Source organism: Bombus terrestris, chromosome 7 (assembly GCF_910591885.1).
Source record: "Bombus terrestris chromosome 7, iyBomTerr1.2, whole genome shotgun sequence".
Classification (NCBI taxonomy): Eukaryota; Metazoa; Arthropoda; class Insecta; order Hymenoptera; family Apidae; genus Bombus; species Bombus terrestris.
Window position 1 is genome coordinate 15,619,473 of NC_063275.1, and position 26,414 is coordinate 15,645,886.

Below are 26,414 nucleotides of genomic sequence, written 5' to 3' on the forward strand. Positions count from 1 at the left end.
GTGGAATATTTCAAGTGAGGAGATTCTTTCGTTTTTACTTTTTTCGTCTATCGTACAAGTATTTATTACTGTTTAATCTCTAGCCTAATTTGATTTTTATTTAATTTGATTTTTTAACGTATATCACATTACCGAATGTAGTTCATAAAACGTATGAACTGGAAAAACAGCTATCTTCGCACGAGGAATTTTACTGCCCTTGACCTGAACTGGTGATTTCTTTTTAGCAATTTCATAATTTTCTGATGTCTCGTTTTTTATCTGTTGTGTCATTTGATTATTGTTATCATTCTCAATCGCCTCTTTCGTATCCTTGTATGAAATGTTTTTAGCGTCCACTACTAAATTTCTCTAAATATAACGAATTTACATGTCACCATAATGAAGTAAAATGATTTTTTTAATCAAAATAAGTTTTAAAATTAAGTTCAAGAACAAAATTCTGAACGAGCGAGGGAGGAAAAAGATGTACAAACCCTCAACGAGTTTGACAAATGTTCAACGTTATTAGTATCATTGTAGGTAATATTCTCTTTTTCGCCGATATAATTTTCTTTCTCAAAGATACTGGAAGAGGCCATCGTCTTTTGATTAATCCTACTGGGTCGTGTATGTGTTTTGGTGGGTGAGGCATTCTTTTGGATCAGCGACTTCGTCTTGTATTCCTGAGATCTTTTCTGAAAATTCTTTCTTGATATAATTCGTCCTTTTAAGCGAGTCTTTAGAGCTTTCTTTCTAAGTGGAACTCCACTAACCATCACACCACGACCGATATTCTTATAATCTAGTAAATTCGGTACATCCGGTTGACTGATAGCAGCATCGTAATCGTATGTTATATGTGGTTTTGCTGTTCGGTTTCTCACGGTGATGCGCGGGCTACGAAATCGTTTGGTCGTTGGCGTGTCGTGGGTCCCACGTTGCGATCTAGCGCTCATTGTTTCTTCAACATGACTATAATTCCGTCTAAAGTAAATTAACATTTCTTATTATTTATATCATATTATAGGTTGCTAAAAATGCGGAGGTCAAATTTGCATTTATAAATTATTCAAAAAGAGAATTTTATTTGATATTTTAACATAGAAACTTACACGGAAGCTAATGATTCATTTGTAATAGGTTCTGCTTTCTTTCTCGCGTTTTTGCGATGCTTGAGTTTATTCCAGAATCTTAGAATGGCCTTTGTGGATTTGCGCTCGACTTTCTTCAACGACAAACTCTTCTGATCAACAAGATTTACACATTTAGCCTGTTTATCGCTCCATTTCGACTCTATTTCTCGCGTCTGCGATACAAGCGAGGTGGAGTGATTAGATCGACGACGAAAATGCGACTGAAACCGGAAATGTGTTTTCTTGAGATTCGCCAGTATTCTCGATGGTTGAGTTCACATTTTCCGGATATACGTAGAAGTGTGATGGATATTTTTCTGTTATGTGGTTTGGCGTTTGTGGTTAAACAAAAGAGTTTTGCATAACATTTCAATGCTAACTCGTTGATCGCTAAGGTATATGATAAAATTTTGCAATAAAGTAAATTTAACCTTAAATACTTCCTTCTCTTTTATTTCTAATTGCTATGAAAATTATATTAAATAAGAAAGCATTCTCAATATTTTTTTACAATATAAGTTACATATATGTATTTTATACTATTATTCTATTACAATACAAGAGGACTTTACACGGAGAACAATATTAACGTTGCTGACTAATATTGCTTCAAATTTGTTATCTTAATGTCGGTCTATGCAAAAGAATGCGAAAAACGAGTCTTGAAATTTTTTCGTAAGTTAAAAACATTAATGCCGCTGTGAGAATGGTTTGCAATAATTTCGCTTCCATTCCTTTGTATAGTCCTCCTATTCCTTGTTTCCTGAAAATAAGAATTCCCATTGAATACAATTATACTTATGTCATCTTATAAAAATATTACTTACTTTAATATGTAAAATAGAATTTCTAAGCTCCCAGCATTTGGTGGCAGGTTTGGATACTTATGACCATGCTAAAAGTTAAAATCATGCTGTATGTACAGTCTTTATGAAAACTTAGAAAATAATTAAAATAATGTAAATACGTACTCTCAGTTTCGTTTGAACTAATTGCAATGGATAAGTTAGTATGGTTGCAATCGCTTTGGCTATAGCACCGATAATAAAGAATGTCCATGCAGATGGTTGTATACCATGTAGAGATGCGAGAACTTTTCTTTTAACAGTTTCGTAGGTCATAAACTGAATGGCTGGATTCATAACTAGCATCAAGCTTGGCAAAGTCCCAGCCCAAAGCTTTTTTAAACCTTCGTATTTCCATATATGTATAAGACCACCTAAACAGGTAATGTGCCATAAAAATGTATTAATTTAACAACAATTCATTTCTAGTATTTGCAGTTATTTTCTAGATGCAGCATTAAACGTAACATTTACATAGATATAGATTATATCTTTATAAAAATTAAACAGTATTTATTGTACACGTGTCGGAAGTTGAACTTCTTTCAAAATTTATTGATACCAATTTATTAATTCTGGTGTCGCAAAAACTTACCGTATAAGGTATTGTAAAGGTTTCTTTCCTGAGTGTTGTTGACGCCTCTCATTTTCAGTCTAGTATTTACTACCCACAGTGGTGTCGTTGTTAAAACATTAATTACACCTAGAACAATGATTTTTAAGCAAAAACTTTTCAAGTGACTTTGTTAAATACCATACCCGCAATTGATGCAACCAGTAGATCATTTCCAGCTGATTGATTCTTGCTTGTTCTGAGCATTTTCAAGCCATGGAATGTGTAGAAATAAACGAAGTTGCTAACACATAGACTTTGAAGAACTGGTACCATTCCCCTGTACAAGGTGGCTCTAGGATGTTACCATAAATGAGACGAAACTTTTATTTCAATAATTATGATTCATTAAACGTATTACAAAACAAAAAAAAACTTACAGTCCTTCCTTTGCGGCAAGATCACGGATTGTAGCAAGTGTATTTTTCGATTCTCGATCTTCTTCCACTGCAAGAAAAAATAAACTTTGATAATAATCTGTAAATATGTAAATATATGTACGTAAATATCTATTTTATTTTTAGGATTTTATATTGTTTATGTTCGGCCTGATCGACGTATCATGTCTCTCACATGATACTGTAGGTTAGAAGATTAACTACAAGGTTATTCGTGACAGTTTGAGATTAATTGTGTAAGTGTTATATTAATCTATCAATTAATTTGGATCTATTAATTAATGCATTAATTTATGTTACTTCATTTTACTCGATGCATTTTTTGTGCAATATATTCAGTCAGTGGTGCGAAAATTAATCTAATTTTTTATGTTATAAACACTTGTATCTATTCTAAATCTGTCGTTTCCAAATTTATCGATTCTTTGAAATACATTTAGCCAATGTACACAAACGTATTACTACAACCTTCACGAAGTATGTAATTCTTATTTAACGAATACTATAAGAAGGTGAAATAAATAATTTTTTAATATACCCACATTGTAATCTGCTTCGTACTGTATCTAAAGGAAAGAATATTGTCATCGCAACAACGCCGCCCTATAAAGTACCATAGCCAAAAATTAATTTAAATACCACTAAAGATTTAATAACTTTTCAAAATTCTTTAATGTATACTTACAGCAGCGCCGGATATCGCGTGAACTAGCGTTTTATAACTGAAAATACTTCTGTTGCGTTCTCCGCCACCCATCTTTATAAATCATTCGCTTTCGTAAATTTATTTATTAGAATGAAATTCATTCGAGTTACATTAAGTATTCCTTACTGAATCGATATAACATCAATGATTACTCTGTAAACATATACATATTTGTAAATTTCAATTTCAAAATCAACTAAAATAAAAATATAATTATCGTTTTTATACGAAAGACATTGCGACAAGTAGCTCGATTTTAGATTTGAATTATTCACGATACTTATAAATCGAATGATCAATCGAGTAAATCGAACCAATCGATTAAATGATATAATCGATTAATCTACGTATTTCTACGTATCGATATAAGTTACGAATTTGCTTCATAATTCTAACTCGGTTTGAAATAATGTTGTAATGTTTGTAATATGTATAATAATCTGTTGAAACTTCGTACAGCACAATTATCACGATCGCGTCGGTAAGTAGAATTTAAATCGTGAATTAATCACAAATTCAATTACTACAAAAACAGTAATCGAGGAATATTTAAATAATACAATAATTTCATATAATTTCGTATAATCAACATCTTTTTACGTTCATAGAGTTGAATAATTTTCACGAGCGATGGATTGTCGAGAAATTACGTCTTTATTCTCCGAGCGACATATTGGCACTGGCGAGAAAACAAATGGGGATAAATGATCATCACTATAAGTAACTATGTAAATGAAAGATGCACGTGCCGATTCTGTAAAATCGCTACTCTGAAATGATCACTGTGTTCTATACATGTATGTATAGATATGTCAGTAAATAAGTACGTGTGCTTGCCTTTCTATACGTGTTCCCTTTACCATGCACGATTCAACATCCCAATCATGAACACGACGAACGTCGCGACACGATCCGGTCTGCGGCTTAAAGGTTAAGTTCGATGTAAGATCTCTAGTCGTTTCATCGTCAACTAGATGTTCCCGATAAAATTACTTTGGCCATGATGGACTGTTCCCCTGTGGATAATACGCTTGCGCTTTTGGTTACATCGATGGTTCGAGAGGTCGATTATGTATCGTACGTTGTAAGCATGCGCGGTTATGAATTTCATATCTGAATATTTTCTGGTTCAAATTTACGGTTATTAACCTCATTAAGATTTTACAGGTTATGTACAGGTACATTTCGATTACAATGTATAATATATTTTTTTTAACTTTAATTCGAATATTGAAAACGTAAATGTAAATTATGCATTTTAAGATAAATATTTTTGTCTTCAATCAATAGACATTGTTTATACAAAATAATCTAATCTTATTAACCTATATATGTAATTGGTACGAAAAAATGAAAGATAAATGACATTGTAAATATCTCGAATTTTTTATTGACACTGCAAGGCACTTAGTAGCCGCAATAAGTTTTAATTATGATGCTTTGCTATCTAACATAATTATTTTAATATGCATCGCAATGAGATATTAAAACGCGTTTTTAAAAATACATACCGAGAAGTAGTGAAATGCATGTCATAAGATCTTATGAATATGTTATGAATAAACAAAAGCTGAATTTATGACCAAAAAAAAAATTTATGACTCAAAAAAAGTACACGTTTGCAAGAAAAATGAAAAATAGAGGTACAAAAAGGAGACAATTGACGATTATAAATAACCAACAAGAATTTTTCGTCTTCTTTAACTAATGTAACAAGAGAAAGATAATTCATTCGAGCCCTTGACGCATTATTGTTGCGGAGGAACAGGGAATTTCAGATGGCGGTCATTCGTCGTGCGAAATTTCGCAGCTTGCTCGTGGTTATCGCTGGCGCATCTCAAGATATCTCCTATTTATTTCTCCACCGGGAGTTCCTATGCCGGCTGTTCGTTAGAGCCACCGACTGTTCTCGAATTTTCTTTCCTGTTAGAATGAAATCCTTCTTTTCTGTTTCACCACTGAACGCATTGCACAATTCCCATGAGCGTTCGCCCTGCGATCGCATGAAAAGTGATTTCTATCTCGTTCCTTTCCGTTGCGTTTCTCCAGCGAATAGGAAATACTTCGCAGATTGCTTACACTCCACACAAACATCGCAAAAGACAACTTGAGATAGTCGTTGTTCACGTTCCTCCAAGGAGAAGAAATACACATGTAATATGTATAAAACGAAGAGACGTATGAATACATTGTCTTTGAGAGAAAAGGAATATTTTTCGCTTGGTCTTTATTTATTTAAAATCTTTCTATTTAGGGGCAATGCTTTGAAATTTGAAATTTAAAATTTGAATTTCTAAATCTGTGGGATTATTAGAAATAATTGGCTTATTTTTTAATATTAATATTAAGATAAGTTTAAATATCCTGCAACCTTTTTCTTTAACTCAGCTAAAGAATTAGGTGAACTAGTTGTACGTCTAATGATATGAATCAATTGGAATTTTATAGTTGGTAATAATATTACTCTCCGCATACGACTCTTGGATAATACAGTTTCATTTGTCGATTCCGCTAATTTCTTAGCATTTTGTGGATGATAAATCGTCTGTGTTTAATGAAAAACGGCATCGACATCGAGTAACTGGACGCCACCAGTGTGTGGAGTTGAACGAGGATGCAGATACAACAGGTTATAAATATGAACACGCATCTTTTCACCGAAGTGGTAGATCTTTAATTAAAACTGCTGGAAAAGCTGTTGTATCTATAGTGGTACAGTCGATATTACTTTTCTGACGATAAAGGAGACACATCGCATGATGCACGAGCTTTGTGATGCCTCGTCCGAAATTCTCTGAGTTCTTGACAGAGTTTAATTAAACATTCCGCGCGTCTGGAATTTTGTGGTCACCACGTTCTCTCTGTAGTGAAACTCCTTTTAATGGGTTCTGCCGCTTGAATCTCGATACGTAAGCCGACCTCGTGTCGTGTCGACACGACTCTCCTTCGATTTCTTTATGCTTGACCATCCAATATCCAATTAAATTGTAGCGAAAAAAATTATTGGCTTTAGACAAGTAGTGATACTTAAAGATAAGACACCGCTTATTGAGAAGAAATTTGTTGCTTGAATTCTAGGAATGTAGTTTCGTAACAACACCTTTGTTAGGTTGTTTGTGTTCTCTAGGAACTTTCAAATCAGAACGATATTAACAAATGTAACTTCCTTCGTTGATAACTTTCGATAAACCTCTCGAAGAACGCATAGATATTACATGGATTCAATCAATCGGATTGCAACTTGGCTTCGCATATTTTTCTATACATGTTTGCATCGAATGCAGCGTTAAAATGGAATTACCAGAAAAAATTCATTTGATGTCATCAGGTGAGCTCTCATAAATCTGTAACGTAGGAAAGGTTAATTAGCAAGCAGTACTTTGAATGCATTAAGCCGGTAAGAGAAGAGGTCTCCGTTTCGAACGAAGTGCAGCTTTCATTGCCGTAAGTCAGGCTCTAACACCGATTAAGTCGGTTAAATCAGGTCCGTTAAAGTGGATTAAAATGTTGTCCTTGGCGAGTGACGCTTATGAGTAATAATTCTTTTATTTGACTGTAATTGCGAACCAGAGATTTAGTTTATACTCGAAGGCTGCGTTATGCGTACTTTGAAATGGTCTGACTGTTCAACGATCATTAAAAATAATCTTTCATTGGAAAAAGAAAGAGAAAACGAGCGTGACTGGAGACTCGATTTAAATAAATTTTAATCGTTTTTGCCTGAAATATCACGATAAGAACGGCGGATGAATAACCGTTCGAACTTAAATCGATTAGCGATCGACGAGTTGAAACGACGAATGATATAAGTGTCGCAACAAATAGTTTTCTTTCTCAAACGAAAAGTTGTGTTCGTATTAGTTTTGGAATTTATATCGTTAAAAATTGAATCGAAGTAATTCTTGGCGTAAATTCGAAGTAAAACTTTGAAGAAGTAGAAAATTCTCCTCTAGGAAATATATCTTCGTTGCATTTAATAAGAAATAATGCCGTAACTTGCGAGTGAACCATCTGTAATTCGAAGTTCGCACTGTAAAAACGACCGGAATGGAAGCACTGCGGTCGGAAAATTAATTAACGTATTAATCGAGTAATTGGCCTGAGTCTAGGGTTCGCGGTAGATCTACGGAAAGCTTTCTTTTATAGGGTTAATTAATTCGCCAAGAGCTTCGAACAAAATGTCTTTCCATTGGGTTGTCAAGGCGTTGTTTCAAAAATGATGGTAGTGAGACCGCGTAAATGGAAAAACCGACGAGTCTTCTTCTCGAGAGGCCGCGTGACTTCTTGAATACATACTTGCAAGGTTGACAACTCACAACTGGCACTGGTAATTATGTATGTTTTTTCCTGCTTTCACTGTCGAACTCCTCCATTCGAGGAATTCTTGTTCTTTAATTCCTAGTTGGTTAAGTTAACTCTTTAACGAACTGAATACCGCCAGGTATTTGTTTCTTTTGATTGCAATGATGGGATGCGATTAATTATTTAATTAACTGGGACGAAGAAGCACGAGCGTAAAAGGATGTGAGACTTAAGAAAGAAAAGAACGTGTCGATATTGTTTACGTGTTTATTACAAGAGAACGAAACGTTTTTTTGGTCCGAAAATTAGGGGTGAGTTTTACGAAAAGATGCGTCTCTCGTACACATTTTGTTTCTATGCGCTTTGATTATTACGGTTACAATCTTTCAATGTCGAGCGATCACGCGTGTGCGCCGTGTTGCTGTGTCGTCGAAGATTAAACAGCTTCGGAAGCGTATCGAATTTTAATCATTTCTTTCGTTCTTTCTTTTCTCCGTTAAGAAAATTTTGCTTTAATTTTACTACTGAAAACTTCTAAATTGAATCTCGGCTCAATGTAACTGGACGAAGATAAATGTCGGCAATTGTTCAAATTCGAACGATATTCAAAATGATTCGAAAGTTTGTTATGATTGATCAACGCATCCAATGCTCGTATATGTTCGGTACAATAGTGTGCCATCTCGTTTCATACGAATAAATTAACTATATACACGTATACGGTATTTGGTTCGTGTCGGCTTAACAATCATGCTTAAATAGAATCCAAGTGTCACGATCAGTCGACCATTTCAACAAACTACGAAGGATACATCGATCTTGGGTTTGAAATTCTCGCTATACGATCTTTCATTCGCGATCGTTCGTCTCGATCTACCAACCAAGAATTGTTTAATTCGTTAAGTTCGTCGGTGCGAAGGCTCGATAGGTAAAAGAAGATTTAATTGCTTTGATTAGGAATGTAAATGGTCGACTGTTCCGATAGCGTACCAAAAGATCCAGAGTTATCACGGGAAGAGTCTCCCTTTCGTTTCATCCGCGATTACGCCGAACTCTTTCGTTTCCTGATCGACGTCGGTCGATCGATCCAACGATCGGTCCTCAGCGATCGTATCTTATTTTAGTAATATACGTTATTCCCGGAACGCTATGCTAGAGCTATTTCTTTAATTAATTAAGGCGAGCAGCGTGGTCGGTTTAAACGTTTTCTTCGTTTCGACGATTCTCGCTTACGACTCTTCGTCCATGCCAACTCTGTTACGCGCGATACACCACGGCCGACGCAATAAAAACGCAATGTTTGCTCGCGTTTTCTTGCCGTTCTTTCGAAGGAACGTTAATTTGCCATCGTATAATTTTCTTTGTCCCCTATTCTCCATGGAATCAACAAACATCGTTTAAACGTTTCTTTGTCAAACGAGTGTTAAAAGTGGAACGAACAATTCCTTCTACTCGATATATTATAACGACCGCGTCGTTCGAGAGAATCGTGTTCGTTGGCGAGGATCGTCCTTCGAATTCCAGACCCATCGTTTCGAATTCAGTTTCGAGAAGATCTCCGGGAGATATCACTGAATGGAACACGTCTTTCTGGCGTCAGAGGTACGCAGGGTTATCCTCGATCCCGGCGCGTTATTCTCATTCCCGGCTGCAAGGGAGCACGTTTTCGTTCTCATGATCATTAGATCCGTTCTGATGCTTGGCCGACGCACGTTGGGCGCCACGACGCCGCAGGCGTCGCTCAGCCGTCGCTTTATACTCAGGGTGGCTTTATGCCTTGGCTGAAAACAAATTGTCGCTCTTTCAAAAGCTTTTGAAGAAGGTCCACTCGACGACACGCTCTTCGCAGAGGGAACGTAATCGTTTTGACAATTTAGCGCGTTTGCCCCGAGTTATAACTCGTGCTGATGCGAGTTTTCACCCTCCCCTTTCCGCGACTTTGCCAATTGTTCAATTACTACGTCCAAATTCCAGCATTATTTACGTTTCCCTGAATACCGCGTCTTCTATCATTCTCTATCGTATTATACAATTCCCACCGCGGAAATTTTCTAAGGGTTTTCCCTCTTCGATGTTTCGAATCGTCGAGTCGATCACCGTGAAATGAGCAAATTTTAGCTTCATCGTTATTCAACCTTTGACGCTCGGTTAAATTTCCATCGTTGGGGAGTGTCTGTGAGAATTATTCCACAACTCTTTGAGCGTCGAGCTCGCGTACTTGTTTATCGTTTCGACCGATAGCGAGAAATATCGAATGGAAATTTCGAGGGAGCACAAGGTCGCAGAATAATTAGCAAATGTTTACCTGTGACGGTGGTAACATGGTAGGAGAACCGAAAGTGAGTGGGACCTTTCTGTGATGATTCGGTGCCATTTCCAGCGGCAAGCCAGCCACTATGAACAGTTGATAGAAAAGCTCCTCCACGTGGTAGTTTCTCTTTGCGGATGCCTCCACGAAAACACAGCAATCGTCTTGACTGTTGCAGTACTCCTCGGCCTCTTCAATCGTAACTGTTCTGTGAAACGCGCGCAACGCGTTTTTAATTTCGTTTCCACGGTTAGTTAAATATTTGAAACTGTCTTGATCATGAATACATAAACAAGGGTACTCGAAACGGAAAAGAAATATGTAAAATATTGCTGGAGAAAATTGTCGAGTAGTGGGTGATACTTTACATGAAAAGCGTGGAAACAGGTCAGAATATTTTAACGCGTGATCTATAAATTCGAAATGGCAGATGCTTTCATGTTTTCTGTTAATGAAACTCTAGTCTACAAAACTAACAATGACGAATGTCCTCAAAAACCGTGTTCGATAAAGAGTATAATTTTATGTACGTAGCAAATGGTAGTTTCACGTGATCGTTAATTGTACTTTAATTAACGCGACAGGTATAACGCGTGCGTTGCACGTACTTTGTTTCCTTATCACATTTATTTCCGACGATGACCATAGGAACCTTCAAATTGAAGTGACTTTTGCTCCTGCTCTTGGTCGCGCTTTGGGTCGCGCTCACTTTAGTTTCCAGGATCGATTCACGCAGTCTGATGGCCTCCTCGAAGGATTCTCGACAGTCCAAACTGAACACCACCACGAACAGGTCTCCTGCGTTAGAAACGTGTTCGATGAGCATAAGAATCTATACGTTAGCCGAAGAAACTTGAAAAGAATCGTCGACGATTCGCGATAAAAACAAAAAAAGATTTATCGTTTAAATAGAGTCACAGGAATAGCTGTACGCTATCGGTGATTGCATAAATCTTGCTAACAACCATATTTAGGTTATCGCGTGAACCTAAGCTGAGGAGTGAAAAAAATTAGAATTTTATAGCGGCGCGATTCCGGGGAAAGCGGCACAAAATTTTTTTCAAGTATCGTTTATCTGTTCACGTTCTTCGTTCGCATGCAAATTATTCAGAGTCTTGTTAAAGCTCCACCCTACGTTCAGTTCCTACATCGCTGCCTCGAGTGCTGTACGTTGCCCTATCGGGCTGCACGCTATAAATTTTACAGAGTAAGACGATGAGTTAACTTTTTGTCAAACTTTTTACTCAAGTTCTTCGACAAAGCGAAACTGACCGTATCAGACAATGTTTAATTGTTAATGCTACGTACGTCGAGAAAAGAAGGCAAATTTAAATGGTCGCGCGAATGTGCGTAATTGATATCATGTAAATGTTTGCACATTCATTGTCCATAATTATAAACAATGGCTAACATGTTCGAGATTTATGAATATTTATTTCAGCGTGTTTATTTTTATCATACCGAACACAGCTCGCGTACATACATGCATATATTCGTATGGTCTCTGGTTTCGCGATCGAGTTTTAACGAGTTTCCCTTCCGCTTAAAACCCTTGTGGAACAAAAGAACCAGCGCGGCGCGGCATCGCGTTGGCAAATCGATCGACTCGTTTGTCAATGGGCCAGGAAAGAGTTTCTGATTCCAGGTTTTTTCGAATCCGTTGATCGAAAGTTTCCAAGAAGGTTTCTGGAGGTTTTTCGAGGTTGTGACCTCGGCAACAGTGGCATTAAAGTGACAAAAACACCCCAGACCTCGCTTTACTTTTTTACATCACGATGCAACTACTTTCCCCAGCGTTTTTCCAAGCGAACATGCCATCGCGTCTCTTCCAGTGATTTAAACGTACAACGTCCGTCCAGGCGAAAATTTGTAAACTCGTTATTTTGTGTTTCGTAAAAACAGGTGGTAAAAGTGTGAGTTTGAACAGTGTGTATATCGAAGCATCAGTAGGATAATATCGAACCAAGCGAATACTGAACATTCTGTTTTTCCTGATTTTCATTCATAGAAAATTCGAGGGTAGAAGTTTCCACTAATGACGAATAACTTTCTGTTTTATTAGGCGATCTGAAAAGTTCGTGTCGCCTCTAACGCGCTGTGTCAATTACGTTTTTCTTCGAAATTTACCTCGTATGTTTCGCACGTTTCTTTCATGCAAGTTGATAAAAATGTCACGGCACGAGAACGACCACAATTTTCGAATCGAAGGAGAATCGAGAGATTCTATAAAAAATTTGTTCGTATCTCTGTAACATTCGCAGTGAAGAAAAATCTTGCAATACGCGGAAACCATTCAGAGACATGGCGAAGAATTTTTTTAATAAGAAGAATACAAAAGTTTACAAAAGCGATACAACGCAGATATGAAAAGGACGAGAAGAGTTTGTAAATGGAGGTGGATATTGTGTTTCGCTGTAAGAGAAGATACGGACTTGACGTTATAAAGTATCTAATATTTTATGAACTCTTTAGCAACGTACCGCCTTGTTTATGTTACGATGGAGCAGATGGCCATTTTCCTGCGTTATCTCACAGAAGTTTCTATTATTCGCGGCTAAACACAGCCAGTACGCAACGTTGATTACCGACTAGAAATAACGGTAAAAATGAGCCGCGGAAGTGACGTTTAGAAGCTTTTATTTCAGCAGAACTCTCGGCCAGAAATTTGTTAGCCATGAAATCCTGAAATATCCTTCGGCTTTCAAGTATATTTCTCTTTTACGCGTTTTCACGACCACGCAATAGCCAAAGAACGGGCGAAGCCTCGCCCCTGAATTTCATTTCACGTTCCGGATGTTCTTTCCTCGGATGTCAGCTGCCTTGTTCAGCTCTCCTCTTTCGGAAGCGTGGCCCGCGGAAAAAATTAACACGTCTAGACGAAAAAGAGGTGGTTACGAACGCGACCCGAATATGTAACGTCGGATTTCCTGGATAAATCTGTTATTCCGTCTCGTCCGAAGCAGACGTTGCTACAGCTACTTTTTGCCTCTGTTTTCTTAGAACCCGACTAATCGGTTTTCTTCAGCAAAAAAATGTTGGTCTTTTCTAACAACGACACGACGCGGTAATGATGGACAGACTATTCTGGGAAATATGATTTAAAAGAGGGGATCTGTAATTTTATTACAACGCAAAGAGAGATCCTATTCTATCTTTTTATTTGCAACAAGTGTCCCCTTTTATATCTCTGTCGTGGAGAGGTGTTTGTAGATAGATATTCAATCGATTCGAGCGTCCGTAGTTATAATTTCTTTAAAAAGCACGAGCATCTGCGTATCGTAAATTGATTGAGGAGGTATCTGAATAAAATGAACCTAATCTTCTACTCTGTATCTTCATCCTTTCTTCGTTCCTCCAATGATTTACTATTTTACTCGTCAATGTACGACAGAACGAACGTCTTATTCCTCCATTTCAAGGAAATAATTTTCCATCGAAACTACTAGACGTGGATTACTCCTGGCGTAATACGATACGATACAATAATAACAAATATAATACGACAAAATAATACAATAATCCGGTAACTTGGTCTTCGAGTAACGTCGCATCTAGTCAACGATTCATCTTGGTCACCGGTGTTGCAACATTAACTACAGGGACCAAACAACCGCGACAGGAAGTTACATCAATTCCGTACGTGACCGTATTTTCGTCTAAAATAACGTTACCGACGGTCGGATTCGCTAACTTTATGAAAGCTGGATACGGATAGGGGATGAACGTATTTAACGAATCTTCCTTTGCGAGCCTGGCGCAAATTAATTTTGAAATAATTACGGGAACTAGTGCCGCTCTGCATATGCAATCCTTGTCTTCTTCCATTTAGCTTTCACTCGTAGCTATCGTATTCGCGGATAGGCGTTCGCGAATCTCTTATTTTTATGGTAACACCTATCAAGCTTTTCAACTTTCGCCAAGCGTGTACATCATTGCTGGTGCAGGCTGGTCGAACGAAATCGACGTTAAGCCAATGTTGCGCTCGAATTTATTCGGTGTAGCGGTGGTCGTCAATTGAATATCGATGTGGTAGCGTGACGAACGCGAATGGTCGCGAAAGTGATTGCGTCGATATACGATTTCAATGGACCACCGGTTGCGCCGAGAAGGAAATCGTTATCGTTGTCGAATATGGCCTCTCCCGTGGGTTGCTCGAAAGTTGGTCGTGGTGTCGCGCCCCAACGAAGTGATGCTGTGTACAGATTTCTGGCGAACGATAAGCGCCCTCGAGAACTCTTCGAGCTGGCCGTTACAGACGTCTTCTTCTCTTATCTCTTTGCAAATAGCTGCGGAGCTGCCCGGGATGATTTACTGCTCGATACTTTCGTTCGAGTTTCCAATTTCGTGTCGATAGATTCTTTCTAAGGACTGAAAAAAGAACAAAGAAGAAAGAAAAGAAAAAGAAAGAATCACAGAGAGAGAGAGAGAGAGAGAGAGAGAGAGAGCTCTCAGGATGAAATAAGAACTCGATTGGAGAAGAAAAGAGTAAAGGGCGAAATGTTGTTTGTCTGACGTCAACAATTTCTTTCGCCAAATTTCACACGGCGATCGACTCTCGACAAGTTGAGTGTATCCGGCACCAATGATTCCTAGTGTAATTTATTTACGACATAAAGGCAGTCGAACGACAGAGGGTGGGGTCGAATGAAATTCGTTTAACGAAACGTCGCGCTCTCCAGTTAATTAAAATGAAATTTTATCGCGATTAATTACGACAAAGACGGACAATTATGATCGACTAAGGACAGGATGGAGCCTGAAGTAGCCTGAGAATACCAGGTGAAACGGTTAACCGTGACAAACAATGATTGTCATCGAGGGATTTCGTTACACCTGAAGTCTACCTTATTCTTTTCTCTTCACTCTGGTCGTTTGCTTTGTCGACGAAAACGGATTCCCTTACTCGTTTTCGTCGTATCGAACTTTCTGCACGTCGGAACGCTCGGTTTTCTCGTGCGAGGAGTACTGTCGCCATTGTTTCCTTCCAGTGAAATATATGTCAGCCATTATGTCGAAAAGACCGCGTCCCGAATCAAAAGGAATTTTCCCCTTTTCTCGTGTCCTGCTGATGTTTAGTTCTTCATCGCTCTTGAATTCGGGTCCCAGTGCCCGCCTTGGAGCCCATTTCGTGCTTGCGATTGCGTTAGACGCGTTCTATTTTATACGAGGAATTTCTTGCTCGTGACACCTCTTGTTCCATTGAATTTCTTCAAATTCTTGAATTTACGAGCATTTGTTCTTTGACAATAGAGGACCGTTATTATTCCCTGTCGTTTTGATTATTCAACTATTTTAACTTTAGATTTATTTATCGAACTTTCGGCTTCCAAGGAATTTAGCTGGATTAGTGGTGTGTTTAATTTATGGTAAGGTACTACATCGATGAATCAAAGGACTCTGGGTTTAGATACTTGGCTGGGAACATGGTAGAACGTTCGAGGGCTTCCGGCTGAAGCTTATCGAATAAGGTAGGACTGAGTCGAGGATTTCCAGTGTTAGATTATTGAAACACGTAGCGCTATGTTAAGAGCTCTCAATTTCACTTTATACTGGAATGCAACGCTACGTCAAAGACCTGGCTCTATTTCGCTCAAAGATGCCGTACTATGCTATTCTCGATTTTCTTTGATTCTAACGTAAGTCTAGGATAGTTAACAATTTTTACACGCAATACATATGTACAAAAATGAATCATCCCCAAAATATAAATAACGTAATTTACATGCGTATTGTTATAAATCACGGAACATTAGACCCGTGATCTAATATCGGCCGTCTACGGTTTCCAATCGTAGGTTCAAAGCCGACTTTAACAACGGCTTTTCGTGCAGCGTAATCTTGATGCCGTCCTGTGTAAGGGACTCGACAAACTTAATAACTACCTCCTTTTTTCTCCTATTTTGCATAGCCAGCGAGCTCGTGCGTCGCTCCGCAAATATTCGCATCGCGGCCATCTCTTGTACGAAAGCCTGCGAGGCACGTAGCGCTCGTATAACCGGTTGAGATCAAATTTTTCAGTGGAAAACTGGAAGCTCCAATACAAAGCATTCGCTCGTTCGCTCAGACAGAATATTTGACAACCGTACACCAATTGCTTTTATCCTGGAATTTACTTCCGTGTTTCAAGTTGCCTTTTCTTTTATTTTTTTAAGTTGTTCTTCCTCTTTATCGCAAAAAGGTCTTCAAGACAAGGTCCATAGGTTTTATATACTTGCACGACGTGCGTTTTGTTTTATCACCTTTGACACGTCGACGCGGCGTGGCGAAGAAATTTGGTTTACAGCGCCTCTCTTCCTGTTTTCCGGTTTGTTAGTTTTCGTTCAGCTAGTTCATAACTCGATATCTTTCCCCTCATCCGATAAAACCGTTGCTCTTCTCCCTCGTCATCCTCAGAGCGGCTGTATTTTTACGTTTCTTTTCATTTAGTATTTTCCCTTATCCTCTGCCTTCCAGAATCAGCATTTCCACCCTTACACCAGCAGTTCGATTCCTCTACATCGCATCCTGCCTTATCGTTCATTCCTCCTATATTTTTTGCACTTGTGGCAAAATGTCCCGTACGGTTTACGAAAGAGCCAAGATTTTCGCGCGATTTTCGTCGCGATTCTATCTGTGAAACCTTCTACTGAAATTGACTTCCTCACGTTATTACCATGCTTGTTCCATGCTCGACGATATTCCCTTATCGTATTGCTCCTTTATGTAAAGTATTGGTCACGTATATAATGCGTTACCCATGGCCTCAATAAAAGTTCATAAGTAATTCTATAAATACCATGGTATAATTTACTTAGAAATAAATAATACCAAACAAATGATAGGAAAAAATGATACTTGCTGGTAGTCATGAATTATTATAATACTATCCTATGTAAGAAATATAGAAACATCAGCTATCTAACTTCATTTTCTTTCAATCTTCAGGTAATATTCGGTTCGAGAACGTAAGAGACTATTTTATGTGCAGAAAGGATATTCTCAATAGTAGTAAACAGATTCTAAATCGAAGTCTATAGAATATATAGAGTCACTTGATCGATGCTGTTGTGCTATAGTCTAGGTCCTGTAGCACATGTATTTGGCACGACACGTTTTTGTGTTATACATACGACAATGTTTTTACGAAATTCTATAAGCACTAATACATAACGTATACTTTATAACAAATTCTAAATGCATCTGCACAAATGACTGCACTTTTGATGTATATAAAATTCTGTAAACATTTATGAGTCACATCTTTTCATTCCGATTGTTTCAGAAATGTTTGGAAATGGACTGCAAATGTGGAATTCATGACCGTTATAATCTGCTACGCGGTCGTTAAAATTTATGTATCGTGCCATTTTCCGTTCATAATAGTTCTTTATGTATTGTCGTTGCCTCAGTTGTAAATGCACGTCGAATTTATTAAACGAAATTAGCTTATAATTTATTAATTGATCGATTCTATCGTGTAGCCTTCAGGAGACCCATTAAATATGATTTAATCCTTCGACAAAGTCTTTTTCACCAAACATTTTTATTTCTATAAAATATTTATTCGAGTAATTAAACATTTTGAATTCTGCTTGCTAAGGCTTATAAGGAACCCTATTTACGTATATCGTCATTCGCAATTCCTGTTGCTTGATAAACTCTATTCTTTACGAAAAATTGCACGATTGCTAACTAAATATTGGTTTTCCGGAATATTTTGGGCAACTTAGTTTTTTCGAATTTTAATCTTCCGACGTTCTTTCGCGGGAAAATGGATCACGATGCATTAATGCGATATCCATGGAAAATAGTAGAGCTCAGGGACTCGCTTCGAAATTTAAATCCCAATCTACTTGGCCGTACGGAAAGCGTTACAGTTCAACCTGCTAGCAAGATTTTCGCCAAGACCTTTCGATTTTCGTGGATATTTTTCGTGCGGGGAAACCTTCGGCGAATTTTTCAGAGAAGAAAACGATTTGCAGACGAGAAATAAGTTTTATTCGTACGAGGATCGGATGGCGAATCATCGGTGAAACTGCTGTAACGTTATTTGTTGCATGTCCACACACGCTGTACCTTGTAATTAGTTGCGTGCATGATAATTACGCTGGAGTAAATTATTCGCTGCCTTGGGCGATATTTTACGAAGAGATAAACAGGTTACCGTTACGTTTTCATTAATCATATCAAACGAGTATAGTTAAAAGGGTAAATATCGCGGGATTCGTCGATTTAGAGGCGTAGAATTTAACCACCAGATCGTGGCAGGTACTCGACCCTATTTTATAATTGTATTTCTCTTTATCTTGTTTCATTTGCATAAAAATCTAAGTTTCTGAAATTAAATTCAGATTTTTCCCTAGAATAGGCGGAAGTTTGTTGCAAAGATGTTATAGGAATAAGGTCACGTAGGTTATTTGAGGTCATGATAAAAATATTCTATCGGATGTCATTTAAAGTTATATCGAAGTCCGAAAGATCACTCTAGGTCGTATCAAAGCCCGAGAAAGGTCATTTAAGGCCCAATCAAAGTGAGGAAGGTCCTTTCAGGTTGCATCAAAGTTTCAGAAAGGTCATTTTATACCATGTTGACTTTGTCGAAGCTCTGACGAAATTGTGACGTGATCTGACGAGCATCATCGACGATCCTACGAATATCGTTCGACCTTATTTCTTTTGATCGTAAAGGAAATCCACGAAGAAATCGAAATACATCGTTCGGTTGATTTAGCGAGCGAAAGTAACGAGTATTTCGCAAGCTTAGCGGAATGGCTTACGTAAATTCGATAATTTCTAGAGCGGATGTTATCGGACGTTCACATGGTGGCCGTACGATGCAAACACGTGACGCGTGCGTGCGGTTTAAAACCGAATGTGATCAATACGCGTACGCACATCTCTAGGTCCGTGTGTACGCTCGTCACGTGCATCATACGTGATGCAGATACATTTTTTTTTTGCCAGATCGTAATTGCAGATTTATCGAATCATTTGTATGGGCGTCGCGACCATTTTACATCTACAGGATTTCTCGATAACTACGGGTCTGGTTGGTTTCCTCCGACTTGCAGTAAAATTCCGTCAAACCTCGTGTGTGCGTGTCTATTCGGGTCAGAAGTCGCGTGCACGAGGGAACGTAGGATAGCAACGCGAATAGCATGCTAATTAAAAATTAATTAGAACAGGGAAAGAAGGAACGAAGGGAGTGTGCATAGAGTGTTATTAGTTTCGCCTCTGCGATATTTCATGGCAATCGTGACACAATGTATATCATTCTTGTCAGTCCACGTTTTCTTTTTCGTTCTAGTATGGCATATTTCTCGCAAGGCCGCAGCCCCGTGTAAATATCGATTCGGCCAGTTTCACAAAATTGTGGAGGATACTGGTGGAAGCATAGCGCGTATCAACGATCTCGCGTGTGTACTCGAAAACGTCAAGCGGATGTTGCCATGGGGTTTTCGCTAGAATAAGCCGAAATCTGTTCGGGATATATCCTTGGCGATGATGCGCCGTTCTTTGCGGCTGGCTGTTTATAAGCCACCGATATTTCGGGATTCGATCAAGCGTACATCGAAACTTTGCCGGAACTTTACGTAGTTGCGAACCCGTGCTGGAAGAAACGGTACTCAACAAGTTGTCGAGATAACTGCTCCCAGGAAGCGGCTGTATCGAAGATCTACACCTACGGCGATATACACGATACAAGATTCACGACTATCCTTCAATATTGATTCGCTTGAAGATCAACGAAACATGATCGACTAGCTACGAATAGATGAAAGTTTTATCGGAATTTTCACCGGCCGTTTTTCGATTAATATAACGTTGTTGTTACTTGTTTGTTAGCGTTTAAACACGCTGCGCGAATATCATAATTGATATCGCGGTACAATGAATTATTATCATATCTCACATTGTCAGATATATAATGCGATTTATAACGGTTCCTACCATTAAATCTTCCTTATTTACAACGTAACACAGATAGATCCTTATTATTCTACCAAGATAAAGGAAGTAAGACGTACATGTATAATTCAATTTCGAAATGAACGGGCTTCAGTTAGAATTACGTTTTAGTCTTATGAAAAGATGATACAGTCATCTCAAAACACTACGTTAAAATTTCGGTAGTTGCAAAAATATGGGAAATGTTGTCCGAAGCGTAGTTACGTAGCGTGGCTAACGTAGATTGATTTTCTGGGTTTCGCTTGGCAACTTCTCGTCATTCTTCCTCGCTATCTGTCACTCATTTTCCCTAAAATCACCCCTCGCCCTTTCTTTGGTCCCTCGAGAATTGGTCTGCTCTGTCAAGCTGTTCGTAAGCTTGTCGCTGATAAATCGAACGCAATCTTGCAAGTGAAGACCATACGCTGCTAACGGTCATCCTTCGGTTCGATCGTAAACCTCACCCTCTCTGGCGGTGAAAGCCGTTTGCTTGCATTTGACGGTTATTGTCACGCGGTTATCATCGCTGTTTCGCATTAATCTGTCTCTACAGACGACAGTGTAGCTGCAGGTATTTCAACGGCATGTTACTCGTGTTTGGAAACGTTCGTCGTCAACTGGTAAAATATTTACTTTTCCTCTTATACCTGGTTACACGCGTCACCACGATTAAAGTCCGACCGTACGTGTACTCTCAAAGTTCTATCTATTTAGTTAGGCAAATTTGAATATATGTGTTCTTGGAAAATGATCGAGTCGTCTTTTCTTCGTTCACTTTCGTGGTCAGTTGGTGTAAGTTGGTAAGTTTCGTGGTAAGTTGATCGACTCACCTGTTAAGAAGGATAATCGACGCATCGCGGGAAACGGATGGTTGCCGCTCGTGTCCAGAAGATCGAGCTGATGAACCTCGCCTTTAATCCTGTACAGCTTTCGGTGGAAGTCCTCGATCGTCGGTGTGTAACTCTCTTCGAACTTGTTGGACAAAAATCTGCAATGAAAATCACTCCGCTTTAGGCTTTGGTTACGTTGGATTCTGACCAAACGTCGTTTTAACGAATATGTTTATTTTGCAATCAAATATATGTATATTGATTTTCACGAGTGTATGTGTTTTAGTCTTCAAATATTTCATTTGTCAGAACGACAGTTTGTCAAAACATATAGCTGCTGTAATCATTGCGAGGTTTTACATAACAACTTTTCTAATGACCCATAAAGTCGGTAAATGTATAAAAACCTATTTACATATTTTTAACAAATTTTATTTCCAATTGAATATTTTCTCTCGAACGCTGTTACATCGCTCTCCACAGCAGCGACAGCAACATGGATTATATTCGAACGGAATTAAATCGTTTGTCCTATTAGCGGCGAGAGCGAGCGCAAAGCAGAGGCTGGCTTTGCTGTTCGATCACGCGGAACGTTTCGAATTCGTTTTCACGATTTTTCCTCATCAAGTCTTGTATCGTAGTTCGATGTTTTCCGTATCGTTTATCGTAAAAATTGCACTCTGATGCAATAATGATTTCATCGGAAGAATTATAAAACGTAATAATTACAACACTAATTCCGTTGCGCACGTTTGTTCGATGCTCGATTTAAAATTAATAATCAGCGATTTAACTCGAATGCCTTGAATGTTAAACGCGTTACGAAAATATCAGACGACGAACGATTGATGGAATGATTAGAAATTGAGCGCGAAACTGCAGCTGCGAGGCCATTAAACAACTAGCGTGGAAACGCGTGGAAACTAGAGACAATACGTGTCGCATTATTATCCATTAAGGTTATTCTTGTCGGATTGGGAACTCGATTCGAGTTGAATATGGACGCATATGGAGCATATAGAAGTCGTTGTTTAGAAACGAATTTCGCTATTATCTGTGAAAGACGTTAACGAGCACATTACAAAGCCGTGGTTCAACGTGCGTTGAAAGTACCATGGAATATTTTCAATTTAAACCGAAGAAATTCTAGACGAAATTCAATCACATGGAAGCTGTCACGGTCTAGTAAATCAGTGACACGTTTTCTGTCAGTGTCCACTTTCTCGCCGCGGGTTAAAAATATCGCCCTGTTAAAAGCTTTCTGGTTTTGGGGCGAAAGCGAGCCGATACGCTTAGATTTCGCTCATGGCAGCCTTGTATCGTCGTCCAACCGATCGGTGCTGTTACGGTAAAGTGTCAAATATTGTACTTTTTGTGGTGAATATCGATCGTAGATGTTTGTTCCTTCAGTTTTGAAACAGCTTTATAGATTTATTGCCGTAAGTAAATTACTCGACAGTCTGCTGTAGCCACATTTTCATTTCTAGTAGGACATTTTCAACGAAGGAGTGATTCCCAACGGTTTTTCGTAGAGTGACCATCGTGTTTTAATTTATTTGATGTTAAAATATTTGCCACAGGCTCCAAGCATTTTAATATTTTAAAGCCATAGGACAATCTGTGCGATACACTCATAAACTTAAAAGAGCCTTTAATATGAATCAAGTTTTTAATTTTTCATCGTACAGCGCTTGAATCTAGAAACGCGATTGATAAATTAAGACGAGATTTGACTGAACCGGGCATCGGATTTATGCATATTCTCGTTCTCCATATCGAGTTTCCATCCAGGTGATATTTTTTAAGCTGAAAGCGATACACGTTTGCTGTCGCTGATGAAAGATACAAGGCCGTGGCATTATCGATGGAATTGGTCATCTTTGGATCGCGACACGGAAGCTACACGTAAGCTGTGTATTGTAAAAAATCATTTCCAGGGTCGTATAAATCGTCTTCCCATTACAGAAATAAAAAAGGAAAATATTTGTATTTTTCGCCACGTTATCTCCTATTCGTATGACAGCCAATTTTAATAATTCTCCAACACAGTTTTAACAATTCTTGAAAAAGAGATTCGCGGTAAGACGAATGCTTCTACTAACATATTTATGCTTTTGCTTAGCAATTTAACGCAAAGAGAATAAGGCTGGAAAAATTTAAATTCCTCATGAAAAAATATTCTCATAGTAGACGACTGACTTCCAGTTCTCCCTACCACTCCGTTCTCAAGCATCGTATTTTCTACCAAAGGGAAACATTTTCATACATTCAGAAGCAACAAAGCTGCTTCCATCTGAATGCTTTACTCCCACGTGTTTACATTGTCTCTGAAGGGTTAATATAAGTCAGCATGGAACAGCATCTCTCTCCATGTTTAAAAGAGGGAGAGAGAAAGAACTAGAATCGTTTCTGTTTCGTAGTGAGTGAAAAGAAATAAAGGAACCGACTGCTTTATCCGGAATCTATGATCATAGTGGCGAGAAGGAAAGGGTAAGAATTACCGTGCTACAATGGCAGTTTTGCCAACCCTCGCGCTACCGAGCATAACCAAACGGTAGCAATTGCGCGGGGGTGGTTTACAGGCATCCTCCTGCGAGGACGTAGACGCTGGACTAGGGCTGACTGGGATCGGAAGGATGCCATCCTCCGAGCCTGAGGGCCCCTCCAATTCGGGGCCCGCCTGTGCTCCCCTTCGACCTCGATTGATTCGTTGCTCAGCCTCCTCTGGTGCACTTCCGCTTCTGCACAGCCTCTGCGCGCAGCACACGAATCGGCCGCACGCCTCCAGCTGAAATAAAATGTTCTAGGTGAGTAAATATGTCGGAAGACTTTTTAACGTAGCGCGTGAAAGGACGAGGAACATAATAGCGCATGGAACAATATTGGAAGAGATTCTGTCGAAGGTGATTTTTAGAATCTCCGCCCATCGAATTACCATCACGTATGATTTTCAATATCTGTTAGAATTTTTATCGAACGTTTGCGTGTTGAATATTCCAATTGAACCGAGATGGTTTTATAAAGAAAAATGGATTACCATGGTGGCGTTATTTTTATTGCGATCGACGATGTTTCGAGAATAGCATTCTGCGCCTTGCTTTTTATCGTTTGCACAACATTCCACGGGGTTTGCCTTGCGTGCCACGGTAAAGGCCATTCAATAGGGAGGAGTACTGAAAAAGCGATTTTCAAACAGAAAATGAAGTAAAGCATGAAACTGTATAGTCAGCGCGTTTGATCTTGCCTCGCTAACCGAAAAATCCAAATTCGTTTATCGAGCGGTCATGCAATGCGGAATTCCATTTGCTTTTACCTTGTATTGTTTAAACATTTATGTAGTTGTATTTAAATTCACAATATTTGTTTAGCTTATTTTTTGCAGGTTGTATACAGAAAGAAGAAGGATCGATATTTGCATTAAATTCGAGCGAATACTTTTCTTGCGTTAAAACACACGTGTCGAGAAGTAAACACGTTTTGGTAGGTTCGCAAACATTCCGCTGTTAAATCAATGATTTTTTCAAATACCACATTCAAATATCACATCCTCTCCCTTATGTGAAATTTCTCCACGCACAGTAAAAATATCGCCGGATATGAATATTTAATTCGATCGTTCATTATTTCTACGTAAAATTCATTGGAAAATCGAGAATATGAAGATAACACGAGACGAAGTTTTATTCAATAATCAGTTCTTTTACCGTCATTGTACAAACGTGACGGGCGTAAAATTGTTTCAAATTAATACAACTAATCAGTTATTTCTTCCTTGTTTCATCAAAACGAAAACAAAAATTTATACAATTTTTTCTTGCGTACGGGTATAACATTTCAAGAAAATTAAAGATTGAGTTACAAAACGGTTATCGCAAGAAAACGAAATAAAATTTCTTTTTATCAAAATATATTTTGTCTAATCAGTAAGTTTTGTGGAAATATCGACAAGATCGTATTTCGCGTGTACCGAAAGTGTCGAATTCTCGTAGAAGACGTCAACACCGATGGACAAATGTTAATACGAAACGTGATACGGTTTCTTTTACTGAACATGATACGATGGAATCGGGGATCCGGAATGTCGAGGCAAATTCGTGTCGTGTATTCTCTTTAGATTTGACGTGACAAATTTTTATGTGTTACCTGTACGCAATTGAGCATGCGTAACCGAAGTTATGTTTCGCTACTATGTACCGGAAAGTTTGTTAAATTTCACACAACGCTATTTGAGTCTCCAGTTGAATAAAATGACACACATTTATTTTCTGGGATTTAATCGAGATTTTTTTCCCCTTATTGATAACTTTTCAAAAGCATTTCACGTGTATTACGCAAATCCCTTTATTTAAATTTAGTTAAAAAATTGTTTAAAATAAATTTAAAAAATTCTCTGTGCGGTCGTTCTTAGATTATTTTGACAAACAAGTTTTTCAAGAAAATTGTTTTGAACTCTTTTTCAGCCATTTCATACAATGTAATTTAAAAGAAACTCAGAACCCTAATGACCTCGCTACTTACAGCAACGTGCATCAATTTCCAAATGTATAACAAGTAATGTTTACATACCGCGAGTACGATATTTGCTCACAGTTTTAATTGTTCTTTTAGATTCTGTGGCATTCATCAACGAATGGCAATCGTTCAACGTAACACTGTTCTCCGATTCACGTTAACAAAGACTATCGCGATCATCGATGTAGTTGTTTAATTGGAAAGGGTTTCACTTACTGTGTATTATCGATTGGAAATGTATGTTGGTTGAAAATGACGTAGATGAATGTTTTCACGAGCGGTTGTATGGCAAGCATAGCAAGAAGTCAACGAAAGCGAGTATTTTCAAAAAAAAAGAAAACAAAAATGACTGATAAAAAATGACCGGAATGGCCGGAATTGACGTTTTAGAAATATTTCTATCTATAATGATTGTACGAAAAATTATGGAAATATCGGTTTCCATGTAAACGATAATTTGATCATCGTGTCCCGCGTTCCATTGAAACGACCAATAGTTCAACGAAACGATGAATTAGTTCATAACAGAAATACAAGAATTTTATGACGAATAATGGTTATCGATATTTTATTCGCATGTATTTGAGGGAATACAGATTTTTATATTATCGAAATTTTTCCTGCGGTGATTTCTTTTTTAACATTTTGTTGAATTGAATTTGTTAGATTCTTTATACATTCACAAAGAAATATCTGGTTCGTCCCACTTTCATGATTTCCATTTGAATTTGCGGCGTTATCGTGCAATATTCTCTAATAATTCCATTTCATGTATATCTCTATTACTTATTTAGATGGAACGATTAATTCGCATCGATTGCAAAATTGCTATAATTTCGTTTTACTAGCTATCCGATA

The 26,414-nt window shown here is 38.1% G+C and overlaps 3 protein-coding genes and 1 long non-coding RNA gene across 9 annotated transcripts; 1 reads left to right on the forward strand and 3 right to left on the reverse strand.

Moving 5' to 3' along the window:
- Positions 1 to 8: 8 nt before the first annotated feature.
- On the reverse strand, positions 9 to 1,478 carry LOC100649378. Of its 2 annotated transcripts, none has more exons than XM_048407117.1 (2): positions 477 to 1,478; positions 9 to 312 (listed from the first exon to the last, which is right to left on the reverse strand). In XM_048407117.1, the coding sequence occupies exons 1-2, from the start codon at positions 981 to 983 to the stop codon at positions 124 to 126; spliced, it is 696 nt and encodes a 231-aa protein (XP_048263074.1). In that variant the 5' UTR covers positions 984 to 1,478; the 3' UTR covers positions 9 to 123. The 2 variants fall into 2 exon arrangements, with proteins under 2 accessions (XP_048263074.1, XP_048263073.1); XM_048407116.1 differs by lacking the exon at positions 9 to 312 and having other exon boundaries at positions 343 to 966; positions 1,095 to 1,385.
- Positions 1,479 to 1,615: 137 nt separating this feature from the next.
- On the reverse strand, positions 1,616 to 4,711 carry LOC100644134 (peroxisomal membrane protein PMP34). Of its 3 annotated transcripts, none has more exons than XM_012310429.3 (9): positions 4,515 to 4,711; positions 3,657 to 3,830; positions 3,514 to 3,574; positions 2,954 to 3,020; positions 2,720 to 2,868; positions 2,556 to 2,663; positions 2,087 to 2,334; positions 1,943 to 2,010; positions 1,616 to 1,878 (listed from the first exon to the last, which is right to left on the reverse strand). In XM_012310429.3, the coding sequence occupies exons 2-9, from the start codon at positions 3,726 to 3,728 to the stop codon at positions 1,734 to 1,736; spliced, it is 918 nt and encodes a 305-aa protein (XP_012165819.2). In that variant the 5' UTR covers positions 3,729 to 3,830; positions 4,515 to 4,711; the 3' UTR covers positions 1,616 to 1,733. The 3 variants fall into 3 exon arrangements, with proteins under 3 accessions (XP_012165819.2, XP_012165818.2, XP_012165820.2); XM_012310428.2 differs by lacking the exon at positions 4,515 to 4,711 and adding an exon at positions 4,278 to 4,410; XM_012310430.3 differs by lacking the exon at positions 4,515 to 4,711 and adding an exon at positions 4,135 to 4,250.
- On the forward strand, positions 3,912 to 25,310 carry LOC110119405. Of its 3 annotated transcripts, XR_007224563.1 has the most exons (4): positions 3,912 to 4,158; positions 4,286 to 4,474; positions 23,465 to 23,851; positions 24,427 to 25,310. It is a non-coding gene; the product is annotated as an uncharacterized LOC110119405 (long non-coding RNA). The 3 variants fall into 3 exon arrangements; XR_007224564.1 differs by lacking the exons at positions 23,465 to 23,851; positions 24,427 to 25,310 and adding an exon at positions 17,549 to 17,632; XR_002307845.2 differs by lacking the exons at positions 23,465 to 23,851; positions 24,427 to 25,310 and having other exon boundaries at positions 4,286 to 4,519.
- Positions 8,233 to 23,679, reverse strand: LOC100649500 (dexamethasone-induced Ras-related protein 1). The gene is made up of 5 exons (XM_012310433.3): positions 23,546 to 23,679; positions 21,045 to 21,202; positions 10,896 to 11,085; positions 10,285 to 10,495; positions 8,233 to 9,760 (listed from the first exon to the last, which is right to left on the reverse strand). Exons 1-5 carry the CDS (start codon positions 23,587 to 23,589, stop codon positions 9,548 to 9,550), a joined length of 816 nt encoding a protein of 271 aa, XP_012165823.1. The 5' UTR covers positions 23,590 to 23,679; the 3' UTR covers positions 8,233 to 9,547.
- Positions 25,311 to 26,414: the final 1,104 nt, after the last annotated feature.